Consider the following 16,180-nt stretch of genomic DNA (forward strand, 5'->3'; position numbering starts at 1 on the left):
AGTTATGGAATACTCTATTATCCAAGACATTGAAGATATACAAAAACGAGAAAATACAAGCTGGTATACAACAATTCTAAATTATCCAGTAAATAACAACTATATATTGACAAATATAGCTTTCAATATTAAAAAGTTTTTTATGCAGATTAGGTTAAATAAAAATGGAATAATTATAAATGACAAATATATAGATTATACCCAATCTAAATGTCCAAATTGTACGAAAAATTTATCTAAAATTCATATTTTATGTGAAAATTGTAACGAAAAGGATAAACTACAAAGACTCCAGATTGAACCACTGGCTAAATGTACTAGTGAGCTGGAAATGTACAAGACATTAGATAGAGCTGATATTAACACGATTTATATGATATATAACTATGTTAAACAACTAATTAAATAATAATTATGACAAAATATTAATATAATTATATAGATAAGTATATGGTAAATACTAATATTGTTAAAAAATTATTATATGAGATATTAATATGCGTTTCATCAAAATAAAATGCCTTTGTAACAGGCGAAAGCCTTCTACGCCAATAAAGATTACTTACTTAAAAAAAAAAAAATAATAATTATTGTTTCTTCTACATATAATATATTAAATATAAAAAATATAAAAATATTTGTTTTCTGAAGATGAAAAATAACTTTTGAAAGCATTAATAATAATGTTTTCAAAAGTTGCTTTCCATGCTTAAAAAAGTTAAAAAATGTTTAAAAATAAAATCAGTTTATTTTTATTAAAAATAACAATAAAAAGGAATAATTCTAAAAGTTCAAAGAAACTTCAAAATTTTTTAATTATAATTTTATATGAATGCTGATTTTTTAAAAGATGGAAAGAAAAACTGAGATAGGATATTAAAGTAGTTTGGATTACTAATGCAAATGCACCTTTATTCATGTTTAATTTCATTAAAAGATGTAAGAGATATTACAAAACTTTTGCTTCATCAGATAATACTACATAATATATAATATATAGTGATATAAAATGAAAATATCACTTTTACAGATTTAATTTCAAATTTAAAAAATAATTATTGTAATAAAATTTTATCAAAGACATTCAATATATTATTTAAAATTATAGTTATAAAGGTAACTCCTAAGATTCAATAATTTTCATAATACTTTAGCCATATCTCTACCTGAAATAATTAAACAATGCATATTGATTTCTGACAGATTTACAGGCAAATTTCAATATTCCTCAATTCATCTTAAATAAAAATATACAGATAATATCAGATTACTATGACAACCATACTTTATATGTTATTTTTAATTATCAGATTATCCTGCAAATAACCTGCAGTGGTATACACTCTGCAGAAAATTGTTAACAGAAATTACATTTCTGTATAACATGAACTGTCATGTACCTCAATCCTCCACATTTTAGAAAGTATTATCTCAAACACTCCATTTTTTCCTGTTTCTTTTGTTTTACTTCCATTTGCAATTAATTGTAGCATGACCAAGAACTTAAAAAGAAAGAAATATCTCACTTTTTTTCTTCCTTTTGTTTTCAGTTAATCTTTGTGGTGTAGTATGATGGTGCCATTTGTTCTAATGTAGTCTATTGTGCAGTTTAGTAAAATTTATCTCTATGTTACAAACCTTTGTATTGGTGATTACAATTTTACTTTACTCTATTTTGCTTATTTGTTCATTGCCTATCATCTTAATTAACTTTTGTTTTCTTGCCATTGAATAAAAAAATTTACTTACAGTATACAGCAGCTCCTATACAACACAGAATTTATGTTCTGTGTTACAGGAATCTGCATTATTCAAACCACATGTGTTATGTATGAACTGTAAGTGTGGAATAATGGTGAAATAGCCAAAAAGTTAGAAACACATATTATAGATATTGCACTATAAGGAGTTCACTGTGTATTTACTTTCTTCTCTTTTTGTATTAGTTCCTTTTATACCAGTGAACAGCCACTATACAATAAATATATTCAATGAAAAAACTTGAAAAAGCATTATAGCTCTCACTATTAATGTATAAATATTTATATCTATCAAATTTTTGAGATAATCAAAGATTAGAGAATTGAATTGTAGGAGTTCCAATNTTTTTCCGTAAGTTCGTACCACTTCTTGAGGTGTGGTAGTGCGAGCCTGTGATTGGCTCCCCTGCCATGACGTATGTTCCCTCGTCAGGACATGGCGCAGGTTATAAAAAAGAAAGACCACGTGCTAAGAGGACCTTTCTTCGTTTCACCTGGGTTCGTGTCGGGTCGTTGGCAGAGGAAGAAGGTGAAGAACAAAGAAGAAAGAACCATGTGAAAGGAGGACAATTGTGTACTAAAGGAGAGACTTTCAGCAGGTATCAAGATCATCTGCCATGTAAGAATAGTCCAATTATCAAGTTATAAAGTACTAAGCCTAATTGTCGCGTCGGGCAATTTATGTGTGATTGCAGCGATTCCTAATTGTCGCGTCGGCATTTTATGTTAGATCACTCCGTCGTATTCTTGTGTCCAGATCAAAGGGGTGATGAGAGCCCCATCGCGAAACAAAAATCGTGTGTGAACCTCAGATGTGTATCTTCGTGAAATTAAATCTGTTCAGTGTTTTGTCAATTTGTGCTGTCTTTTCTATTCTTAATCTCCACGCTAACGTATTTCGGTACGCTACGGTACTACAAAGGGGAACGCATGAGCAGAGGTTCTCTGCATTCAAACTCATCCTATTGTTCAATCTTATTTAAACATCTTACGAGAAACACATGTGCATACGGTATTCGAAATCTCTTACCATTCAATTTTACATTCGAATGTTAACTGCCAGCCTGTTTTAATTGAAAAAAGTCCAGAAGGGGTTACAGAAACGTTTGTTACTCAAATGTTAATTGTTGATGTGAGTCATATTTTATATTCATCCCAGTGTGTTGTGTAGTTAAGAAGTTATATATGGAGATTTATGTTTCACATGTTTGTTGCTTCTCAGAACAATTTTCAAATCTTTTTCAAAATTGTTCTTTATTTATTTATCAAGTATTTTTATTTGACTATTTGTTATTTATATTTCATTATTTTTATAGAAAATTGGTTTATTTCTTGAATAATTTTAATGCAATAAATGTTAATATCATTATTTTTTAATTAAAATTTATAATTTGAAATTTTTAAATTACCTTGGATCAACTACTAATAATTTTGAAACAAAATCTTTTGCTTCATCAGATAATACTACATAATTATCATGGAAGAAATTGACTTTTCCCTGTTGTACATTTTTCAACGTTTCTCGGTCATTTTCTCCAAGGAATGGTGATGAACCAGTTAATCTGAAATATAATAGATAAAACCCGATGTAAAAACGTCTGTTACAAATAGTTAAATTTTTCTTCATTTAATTTATTTAATAAAATGAATCTTTATGATAACAAAATTAAATAAATCTTATTACTAATATAAACTATTACATAGCATTATACTAATTTAATATTTGTTCAAAATTACACAAAGCATTAATATAGAGCAGCATTATCCAAACAAAAAATAAGAAAATAATTTTCAACATCTAAAATGAAATTAGGCCATTTTAGGAAGACATTTGTTATAGTATATTACATGTTCTAAATTGTTTTCATATTCAAAATAATAATAATAATAATTATTATTTTTTAAAGACAAATCCATTTCTGCTAAATTTAGATTACATATTTACAGAATAAAAAGTTCACTTTTAAATATTTTGCTTGACAATGACAAAAATAAAATTTTTTAATAATTTAAGTTATAAGGGATTAATTGAAATAAGTATACAACAAACATATTTTTTTAATCTATTCATTTTTTTTTTAAATTTTAAGTTACAATTAAACTTAAAATTTAAAAAAAATGAATAGCTTAAAAAAATATGTTTATATAAATATTTCACTTAGCAATACAACAATTTGTAAAAAGCATTTTATCTACATAACGAAATACTGAATGCAAATAATTATTGTTGGAAGGTGTTGGTGACTTTTTTTGCTGAGCTGTTATGGCGACGTTAGTCATGGAATTTTTACAACAGAATATTAAGTGTAGAACTGAAATAAGTAGTTTAAATGTTTCATTAACTCGAATAATAATTTTTTTTGTACTAATGATTGCTGGCATTGAGTTAAATCCCGGACCTTTCCCTCGATCTCCTCCAATACCAAGTCAAGCAGTTATGCAAAAAAGGGGACGAGGGAGACCACGTAGAGAGCATACAAGAAATATAGAAGAAAATAATCAGACAAGCGAAATGTCAGAAGAGGAATATTTAATTGAGGAACACTCCAAGAGTACTACTGATATCTCGAAGTATGCTACAATAAAAGACTTCTTCGAACCGGAAGAAGATTTACTAACAAAGACTATTGAACCTGAATACTCACTTAAATCGATATATGAATTAATCCAAGATAAATTTGATAGTTTGAATTCCGAAATCCGTTCCATAAAAGCTGAAATCAACAAAATGAACGAAGAAAATTTAAAGCTGAAGGAAGAGATGAAAGATATGTGTAAAAAAATACGTTTATTAGAAGAAAGAACAGACTCGTACAGCAAGTTAAAAGGTATGGTGGATTTTGAAGTTGACAAAATGATAAACGATAGAACTAAGAAGAATTTAATTATATTTAATTTTCCATTTAAAACCTCGGAATATGTAGAAGAATTTAAAAAATTTATAAAAGTTAACTTAGAGCTTAATGGTATAGAAATCGAAGGTCTTATTCAAATAGGAAATAGAAGAAATAACCAAGTAATTAAAGTTATGACCGAATCGGTTAAAGACAGAAATCTAATTCTCAATAAATTTTGGACTACAAGACCGAAAATGACGGACGAAAATAAAAAAATAATAATATCAACGGACTTATGTTATAGATCTAGAATCAGGAGAAAATTATTATTAAAAATGATTAAACTGGAGAAATCGGATGATAAGATAAAAATTAGAGATGATTATTTTTTAAAAAATAATATAATGTATACATATGATTTGAATACCAAAGAAATAATTCAGTTAAATCATTTTTTAGAGATAAATATAATACAAGATTAACAAAAATAAATCAAAATTTAAAAACAATACAGAAGAAAAGGAAATTGGCTAATAATATGGAGAATAATAATAAGAAAATGAGTGGAGATAAATTAATAGTCAAAATAAATGATTTGAATGAGAAAAAAGTAGAAACTCCAAGAAGGGTAAAAAATAAAGTGACGATAAACTTCTGGAATATTCAAGGACTGAGAGGGAAATTATTTAAAACCTCAATAAGAGAATTTCTGGATTCAAATGAAATAATTGGACTTTTAGAAACCTGGATTATAAAATTTAGTGAAATGGAAATAAAATATCTAGAACAAGACAATAATATAATAATTAGTAATGCTCAACGAAAAAATAAATTTGGACGTCCATCAGGTGGAATTCTACTACTAATTAAGAAAAGATTTGGTGAAATATTTTTACAATATACAACGGACCATGTTATTGCTGTAATAATAAAACTAGAGAATAAAATAAAAATGAGATGGTCATACACATATATGGGAGTAATAGGAATATATATACCACCTTCTATTGAGAAGAAACCAATTCTAAATGAAGTACAAAAGGTCTTGGATAGATGGTCTAATCTGACACAAATGTGGATAATAGGTGGTGATTTAAATGCACGTATTGGTGAAGTTACTGATACCATATTTTGTCAGACGTTTGAAAATTTAGTCAATAAGAGAATATCCAAAGATAAAGTGTTAAACACAGGGGGAAGAGCACTCTTAGAATTTATTGATAATAACCAACTAATAATTCTAAATGGTAGAATGAGAGGTGACACCCCTGCAGAAATTACTTTTGTCTCTCCAAGTGGGAAATCTATAGTAGATTACATTATCTGCTCAGAAGAAATGATAAATTGTTGTAACTATTTGAAGGTTCTAGAAAACGACATTGCAGATCATTTTCCTATTCAGTTAGAGTTAACAATATATGAGAAAATAAGTAATAATATATATAATTGTGAACAGAGTCATTCTATTAATCTGGAATTAAGACCATCATATAATAAACAAAAAATCTTGAATAAATTTGATGATATGATTGGAGAGATGTTATCATTGGAAAAAGAAAATGATCCAATAGAAAATTATCGGAGTATTATAACAAAATTAGAGGAATATAGATACAAAAATTGTATACAACAAAATGGTAAAATATTCAAATGTGAATGGTACGATAGTACATGTTATGGCTATAAAATTAAAAAACAAAAGTGTTTACAAATCTTTAGAAGAACAAATACCAGTAAAGCACTAATGAATTATTTAAAATATAAAAAAATGTATAACAATCTAATTAAAGCCAAGAAAAAATTATATTTTTCAAAAATCAGTAAGAAACTATCAGAAGCTAATGATTCGAGAGTTTTCTGGAAAATAATTAATAGTTTTCGTAAAAGAAAGTTAGGATTGGAAAAACAGACTAAAGTAGAATATAACATTTGGCTTAAATACTACAATAAATTCTCTGAGAACTATCAGAAAAATGTTTGTAAAAAATATATAGGAACTAAAACAAGACCAGAAATTCAGCAAGATGAGATAATCAAGATAGAAGAAGTACAGGATTGTATCAAAAATCTTAAAGACAAATCAACTCCAGGATCGGACATAATACCAAATTCAATCATTAAAATGTTGCCAATAGAAATCATAAGATATTTAACTAGACAATTTAATCAATTCTATAGTAATAGTATAATACCGGAAAAATGGAACGAAGTTATTTTTACTATGATATTTAAACAAGGGAACAAACAAGAACCAACCAATTACAGACCAATAGCCCTTCTGTCCTGTCTACGTAAAGTATTTACTGGAGTATTAGCTGACAAATTTAATTACTGGACAGCGGCGAATAATTATAGAAATAATACACAATTTGCATTTGTAGAAGGGGGAGGTACTCAGACAGCCCTCTTTGTATTGCTGTCATTAATTCAAATCCAGTTGCTCAAAAAAAGACATAAAGTGTTTGCCCTGTTTTTGGATCTTGAAAAAGCATACGATATGATTAGTATTACCGATCTACAGAGTAAAATGAAGAGATACAAGGCAAAAGAACTCTTGATAAATATGATAGGATTGTTATTCGGAAAATACAAAACAATTATCAAACAGGATACTAATATCTGGACACCATTCATTACTTACAGAGGTTTACTACAAGGTGATCCGTTATCCCCATATCTTTTCAATTTTTACCTATTTGATCTAAATGAATGCTTTAAAAGAGATGAAGATGGGTTTCAAATTGAAAATCAGATAATACATACTATATCGTATGCCGATGACATTGTGTTGATAGCTCCTACAGCAGCTGCTCTCCGTAGAAAAATCCAACAAATCTGTGAGTATTTAGAAAAGCTAAGAGTTAAAATAAATTCCAAAAAATCAACAATTATGATATTTAGAAATGGAAGTAACGTATCCAAAAAGCACATGTCTTTCTTCATTAATAAAGAAGAAGTGAAGATAGTGAAGGAAATTAAATTTTTAGGAGTTACATTCACACCTAATCTCTCGTTCGAAAAACATTATAAAAATTCACTAAGTAAAGCAAAAATTGCAATAAATAATTTAATTGGTCTATTCTGCAAGGCAAAAATAAAGAACATACGTATACATTTTCAGCTTTTTAATTCGATTGTGATGAACTCAATGGGATATGCTGCCCCAATTTGGAGCATGGAAAAATTTAATGACTTTGAGAAAATACAGAATATATTCATACGTAAGATATTCCAGCTAGAATATAATATCCCGGGTAGTGCCTTAAGATTAGAAACAAATAGATTCAGAATAAATACTATACTAATAAAAAGATATTTAAAGTTTTTACTCAAAATTATTAAGGCTGAAGATATAACAACAAAATTGCTGTTCTTACTATATCACAAATCAAGGGAAACGGACTTAAGACGAAGTTGGATAATTCAGTTATCGAAGATAGTAAATAAATATGGATTTTCTATTAAACTGTTTATGGATCATACGTATGATATGGAGCAGTATAGTAAAGAAATAATACACAGAGTTATGGAATACTCTATTATCCAAGACGTTGAAGATATACAAAAACGAGAAAATACAAGCTGGTATACAACAATTCTAAATTATCCAGTAAATAACAACTATATATTGACAAATATAGCTTTCAATATTAAAAAGTTTTTTATGCAGATTAGGTTAAATAAAAATGGAATAATTATAAATGACAAATATATAGATTATACCCAATCTAAATGTCCAAATTGTACAAAAAATTTATCTAAAATTCATATTTTATGTGAAAATTGTAACGAAAAGGATAAACTACAAAGACTCCAGATTGAACCACTGGCTAAATGTACTAGTGAGCTGGAAATGTACAAGACATTAGATAGAGCTGATATTAACACGATTTATATGATATATAACTATGTTAAACAACTAATTAAATAATAATTATGACAAAATATTAATATAATTATATAGATAAGTATATGGTAAATACTAATATTGTTAAAAAATTATTATATGAGATATTAATATGCGTTTCATCAAAATAAAATGCCTTTGTAACAGGCGAAAGCCTTCTACGCCAATAAAGATTACTTACTTAAAAAAAAAAAAATAATAATTATTGTTTCTTCTACATATAATATATTAAATATAAAAAATATAAAAATATTTGTTTTCTGAAGATGAAAAATAACTTTTGAAAGCATTAATAATAATGTTTTCAAAAGTTGCTTTCCATGCTTAAAAAAGTTAAAAAATGTTTAAAAATAAAATCAGTTTATTTTTATTAAAAATAACAATAAAAAGGAATAATTCTAAAAGTTCAAAGAAACTTCAAAATTTTTTAATTATAATTTTATATGAATGCTGATTTTTTAAAAGATGGAAAGAAAAACTGAGATAGGATATTAAAGTAGTTTGGATTACTAATGCAAATGCACCTTTATTCATGTTTAATTTCATTAAAAGATGTAAGAGATATTACAAAACTTTTGCTTCATCAGATAATACTACATAATATATAATATATAGTGATATAAAATGAAAATATCACTTTTACAGATTTAATTTCAAATTTAAAAAATAATTATTGTAATAAAATTTTATCAAAGACATTCAATATATTATTTAAAATTATAGTTATAAAGGTAACTCCTAAGATTCAATAATTTTCATAATACTTTAGCCATATCTCTACCTGAAATAATTAAACAATGCATATTGATTTCTGACAGATTTACAGGCAAATTTCAATATTCCTCAATTCATCTTAAATAAAAATATACAGATAATATCAGATTACTATGACAACCATACTTTATATGTTATTTTTAATTATCAGATTATCCTGCAAATAACCTGCAGTGGTATACACTCTGCAGAAAATTGTTAACAGAAATTACATTTCTGTATAACATGAACTGTCATGTACCTCAATCCTCCACATTTTAGAAAGTATTATCTCAAACACTCCATTTTTTCCTGTTTCTTTTGTTTTACTTCCATTTGCAATTAATTGTAGCATGACCAAGAACTTAAAAAGAAAGAAATATCTCACTTTTTTTCTTCCTTTTGTTTTCAGTTAATCTTTGTGGTGTAGTATGATGGTGCCATTTGTTCTAATGTAGTCTATTGTGCAGTTTAGTAAAATTTATCTCTATGTTACAAACCTTTGTATTGGTGATTACAATTTTACTTTACTCTATTTTGCTTATTTGTTCATTGCCTATCATCTTAATTAACTTTTGTTTTCTTGCCATTGAATAAAAAAATTTACTTACAGTATACAGCAGCTCCTATACAACACAGAATTTATGTTCTGTGTTACAGGAATCTGCATTATTCAAACCACATGTGTTATGTATGAACTGTAAGTGTGGAATAATGGTGAAATAGCCAAAAAGTTAGAAACACATATTATAGATATTGCACTATAAGGAGTTCACTGTGTATTTACTTTCTTCTCTTTTTGTATTAGTTCCTTTTATACCAGTGAACAGCCACTATACAATAAATATATTCAATGAAAAAACTTGAAAAAGCATTATAGCTCTCACTATTAATGTATAAATATTTATATCTATCAAATTTTTGAGATAATCAAAGATTAGAGAATTGAATTGTAGGAGTTCCAATATAAAGACTTATAATAATAAAAAATAAACATAAATGACTTACAGTAAATATGTAATAATTCCAATGCTCCTAAAAAAATAATTTAGATATATTATAATTAATTAAATTTATTTAACAAATATTAATGAAAATAAATAAATATTTTAAACATACCACATATCTGAAGCTAATGATACTGGCTGTTTGTTTGCTATTTCAGGAGCTACATATTCTGGATGACCATATAATTGAATAAATTCTCTGCCAGGATTAAGACGAGTAGCCAAACCAAAGTCACATATTCTTAAATTGTCACTGTTCACTCGAGTTATAAGTAAATCACCTATCTAAATTTTAAATATTATTTACAATTTGTAAATTAAAAAATTTAATTCTATCTTTTTTTCTTTTCAATAATTATAACTGTAAATATTTAAAATAAATTAATTTCAAAATTCAAGATTTTTCTTTTGTTTTAAAATAATAAGAAAGTAGCTGAAGTTTTATCAAAAAATTTAAACACATTTTTACATTTAATAAAAAAATATTTTTTATTAACTAGCTAACTATATTTTTATGACTTATGAACTTATTACCTTTTACTACTTATTGAAATGTTTTTAGCTCCTAAAGTCTAAAATTTACATGATAACATATTTCTGTTTATATATGGATTTATAGAGAATATTTCAGAAAACTTTTTTGATCTGCATCATAATTTTTTATTTCACTACAAAATTGCTTCTAATTTTAGAGTTTAAGATAATATACATATATCATATTACATGTCAAAATTAAAACACTTACTGTTAGTCCAAGATGACCAATAAATTTGCTATGCATATGTTCAACTCCTTCTAAAACTTGTTTAATGTAATGAGCTATATCACTTTCTGTTAGTTTTTCTCTTTGGGTAAGATTATTTAGCAATTCACCTCCACCACATCTGTATTTAGTTAAGATAAAAGTTTACTTGAATAGAAATTCTACTTATAAATATTATTTCAATATAATAAAAAAATAAATGAAAAACATCATCACAATGCAGGGCTGCAAGTTTTAATCATATTTTTAATTTATTTCATTTAAAATATATGATTTCCATCTCAAATTAGTACTGTAGTGTCTTGTCCCTGTACATCATACTTTTCCATTAGCAATGGAGTTCTCTATTAACTGCTTTTAGGGGAAAAGTTTTGAATTGAAATAATGTAACTTTCAGTTTGCATCAGAAGTTCTTATATAGTTAATTGGGGACTCCAGCCGTAAGGTTTCCATATCTGGTCTCAGATTTTATCTATCCAACTCTGTTCTCAAAATTAAGGAAAGTTGGACTGACAGACGGACGACAATGGGAATTTATGGGTCTACAGTTTTTTAAAATTGACGCCCAAATATGAAAATTTATTACTTATGAACAAAGTTTAATCATTGATCATTCATATCAATATCTTTTATATAGGTTTTCTCAAAACTATGAAAGAATTACTTTATAACTTCTACAATTTTGTTCAACTGAACATTAGACAAAATATTGAACTGAATGAAATATATGAAATGAATTAAGTAATATGATAAAATTTAGTGAATTTAATTTTCAAAATCTATATTTAACTTGCATTGTTATGTAAATAGAAATTTTTATATTAATTATTATAAACACTATAAGCATGTGGTTGAGATTAAGGGATAGTCTCAATTTATTCTTAACCACTTACTATTGAGACCTTAATGAATAATTGTTGGTTTTGGAAAGATGATTTAGTCAATAACACATTTATTTTTTACAATATGCATTTCAGGCAAATTACTAGTTTGGCCAAAGTATATAAAGAAAATATACTGTATTTACCGATTATTTGATAGAGCAATAGTATTAATGATATACAGGGGCTGATCCAAAGAGTACTACAGAGACTTAAGCCCTCTTACTTGAGACAAAAAATTAAAATTAATTTATTTGAGCATTTTTTCAAAATATTTATGATGCAGATATGGTTATCAGACCATCTGCAATACAGTCATCAAGCATATGTTAATACAATAAAAGGATCTTACTAATTATTAAAATATTTGAATGTTTAATTTTTGAGCTCAGGTTTTCCTAGATCCACTAATGATGATATAAGAATGGAAAACAAAAAGTAAAATTATGTGTTAATGAATTTTAACATTTTCAAATATATTATAAGTACAGTTGACCCCCCTATAACACGGATTCATATAATGCGGATTCGTATATTGCAGTGAAAAAATTGCGAACGTATTCGTATAAAGACACTAAAGGAGACTCGTAAAATGCGGTAAAACGTCATCACCGACTTGTGTTGCAACAGGATTGGTCGAATATGGACCAATAGTGGACAAGCAGCCAAACTACTTACACACTACAGAGAGTTTAGGTGGTGTTGAGTTTACTGTTGTCTTTACAGTATATAAATTAGGTACTGTAAGTCTAACTACAGTACAATACAGTACTGTAATTTTATACATTTCTTGTGAAAAAAACATTTCTTATTCAACAGCCATAAAAATTATTTCTATTAATGATGTCTCCAAAGTTCAACGAATTTTTTGCAGAAAAATAACTTATCAGAAAACGTGCCCGCCATTTAGTGCACTGTTCTGCGACGAAAATAAGCTTAAGCAATGGCATCATTGAATGGTGCACACTCGGTAAGTAATCCTACAATTTTTTGTTTATAGCATAGTTTATACAGATTATTCCCAAAAAATTATACGTGTTTTGGAAATGTTGAGTCAAATTAGTCTAGAATCGATTAATTTTATGGAAGAAAACCTTTCAAACAGCCATAGTCCGTAAACTGCACATGTCCGGGCTGTGATTGGCTCATGTATTTAAGGATTCCTACAACTTGAAATTCTTTTAAAGTGGAACGTATCTACTGTGTTATAGGGGGGGTCGACTGTATATTATAGAGCTCCTAAGACATGAAAAAGTGGAGAGAATCAAATGCCATTAACAATCTCCTAGATGATTTTGTTACTTTGGATAAGGGAGCAGTCCATATAAAGAAGCATAATGTAGCAATCTCAAGGATGCTTTCTTAAGTGGATTTGATTGTACAGTACCATGAAAAAAAATTCAAATTGCTGGATTGATTATGAAGAAAAAATTCAGCTGCTATGGCTATGTTCATTTATGAAAAAAGTAAAAGATACATTAAAAAAAAAAAAAAAGACAGAAATGCATTAGCTAAATTTCTTTGTGTAAAAACATGTTTTTGTTTTCTAATCACATATCTTTTCAATCCCACAACCTTATTTTTTAAACCTATTTTTCCTTTCCATATTTGCAACAGTTTTGCAAATTGTATCTCCTGTAAATAAAGAACTTCTACTCTAGTGGATATCAGGGAATCTTGTGACACCTCTAAAAGTTTGTTGTGACATTCTGAGATATCATAAAAAACTAAGTTAAAAACCACTAAATTAAACATCTTCGATTATTCAATTAGTTAATAACTAAATGTTTCTTATTTTCATTTGTATTTATACAAAAGCTTTTAAATGGTTTTAGAAAGTATGCATTTACAACGTAGTTAGTTCAAAGGATACAAGTCAGTGATGAGTGTAAGAGCTGATTTACTTTCAAATGCATCCCATAAACGTACTAATCTTGGATGAGAAAGATGATTCATAATATCCATTTCAGCATCAATAAAACTTCTAATCTTACCAGTTCCATGCATCATTTTTGCTGCAAAACTTTTTCCACTATTTCTTTCAACTGCATGATATATAATACCTTGGGTTCCCCTAAAATAAAGGAAAACAAAAAAGTTAAAAATCATTATAATTTGAATATTCTGATCCTGTAAAAGAATTTAATTGAAGAATGAAAAATTTCAAGTTTATTTATTGATCACTTCAAAAATAGTCATTATTCTAAAATTCATTATTGATCATCTTCCAAAAATTGGATGTACAGAAATTTGCCTTGTTTATGATAACTAACAACTCTTTCACAACAAATATACACTACGAAAAATTTTAATCTTGTAAAAGAATTTTATCTGTGAAATGAAATTTGAATTTTATAAGTTTTTAAAACTTTTCTTCTATATACTAGTTATTTTAAATAAAGCAATTATAATAATTATTTAACATACAACAGTTATATGATTCATTTGNGAAATTTAATACTTAGTAAATTTTGCAGCACAAGACCGAAAATGACGGACGAAAGTAAAAAAATAATAATATCAACGGACTTATAGATCTATGATTAGGAAAAAATTATTATTAATAACGATCAAACTAGAGAAATCGAATGACAACAGGATAAAAATTAGAGATGACTATTTTTTAAAAAATAATATAATGTATACTTATGATTTGAATAATAGAGAAATAATTCAGTTAAATCATTTTTTAGAGACAAATATAATACAAGATCAGTTAAAATAAACCAAAATTTAAAAACAACGCAGGAAAAAGGAGATTGGCTAAAAATATGGAAAATAAATATAGAAAAACGAGTGGAGATAAGCGGATAGTTATAGATAATGAACTGAAGGAGAAAAAGGTAGAAATTCCAAAAAAAGAAAAAAATAATGTGATGATAAGTTTTTGGAATATTCAAGGATTAAGAGGAAAAATATTCAAAACCTCGATGAGAAAATTTCTGGAGTCAAACGAAATTATTGGATTCTTAGAAACCTGGATTATAAAATTAAGTGAAATGGAAATAAAATATCTAGAAAAAGACAATAACGTAATAATTAGTAATGCTCAACGCAAAAATAAGTTTGGACGTGCATCATGTGGAATTCTGTTATTGATAAAGAAAAAATTAGGTGAAATATTTCTACAATATATAACAGATTATGCTATTGCTGTTATAATAAAATTAGATAACAATATAAAAATGAGATGGTCTTATACATATTTGGGAGTAATAGGAATATATATACCACCTTCTATGGAGAAGAAACCAATTCTAAATGAGGTGCAAAAAGTTTTGGATAGATGGTCCAACCTCACTCAAATGTGGATAATAGGAGGTGATCTAAATGCACGTATTGGCGAAGTTACCGATACCATATTCTACAGACATTTGATAACTTAGTCAATAACAGATTATCTAAAGATAAAGTGTTAAACACAGGAGGAAAAATACTTCTAGATTTTATTAACAATAACCAACTAATAATTCTGAATGGCAGGATGAGGGGTGATACCCCTGCAGAAATTACTTTTGTTTCCCCAAGTGGGAAATCCATAGTGGATTATATTATTTGTTCAGAAGAAGTGATAAATTGTTGTAATTGTTTAAACGTTCTAGACAACGACCTTGCAGATCACTTTCCAGTTCAGTTGGAGTTAATAAAATATCAAAAATAAGTAATAAGACATATAATTGTGAACAGAATTATTCTATTAATCTAGAATTAAGACCGTCATATAATAAACGAAAATTGTTAAATGAGTTTGAATATATGATTGAGGAGATGTTAACCTTGGAAAAAGAAAATGAACCAATAGAAAATTACCTGAATATTATAACTAAACTAGAGGAATATAGATACAAGAATTGTACACAACAAAATAGAAAAATATTTAAATGTGAATGGTATAATAGCACGTGTTATGACTACAAAATTAAAAAACAAAAGAGTTTACAAGTCTTTAGAAGAACAAACACCAGTAAAGCACTAATGAATTATCTAAAGTATAAAAAAATGTATAACAATTTAATCAAAGCTAAGAAAAAATTATTCTTTTCAAAAATCAGCAAGAAATTATCAGAAGCTAAAGATTCGAGAGTCTTCTGGAAAATAATTAACAATTTTCGTAAAAGAAAGTTAAGATAGAATACACAGACTAGAGTTGAATACAATGTTTGGCTTAAATATTACAATAAATTCTCAGAGAATTATCAGAAAAATGTTGGTAAAAAATATATGGGAACCAAGACAAGACCAGAAATTCAACAGGACGAGATAATTAAGATA

At 26.9% G+C, this 16,180-nt stretch overlaps 1 protein-coding gene across 1 annotated transcript in view; it reads right to left on the reverse strand.

Annotated features, from left to right (window-relative positions):
* LOC111614283 (obscurin-like) overlaps window positions 1–16,180 on the reverse strand; it is a gene marked incomplete at its 5' end in the record, with an annotated part of 69,942 nt that overhangs the window by 37,445 nt on the left and 16,317 nt on the right. The window contains 4 exons of the mRNA XM_023355659.1: window positions 3,170–3,322; window positions 10,266–10,292; window positions 10,377–10,549; window positions 11,010–11,148. Of these exons, the coding sequence (XP_023211427.1) occupies window positions 3,170–3,322; window positions 10,266–10,292; window positions 10,377–10,549; window positions 11,010–11,148 (492 nt within the window). The remainder of the gene's footprint in view (window positions 1–3,169; window positions 3,323–10,265; window positions 10,293–10,376; window positions 10,550–11,009; window positions 11,149–16,180) is intronic.

Source organism: Centruroides sculpturatus, unplaced genomic scaffold (assembly GCF_000671375.1).
Source record: "Centruroides sculpturatus isolate CEXI.00-Female unplaced genomic scaffold, Cexi_2.0 scaffold2049, whole genome shotgun sequence".
NCBI classification, from domain to species: domain Eukaryota; kingdom Metazoa; phylum Arthropoda; class Arachnida; order Scorpiones; family Buthidae; genus Centruroides; species Centruroides sculpturatus.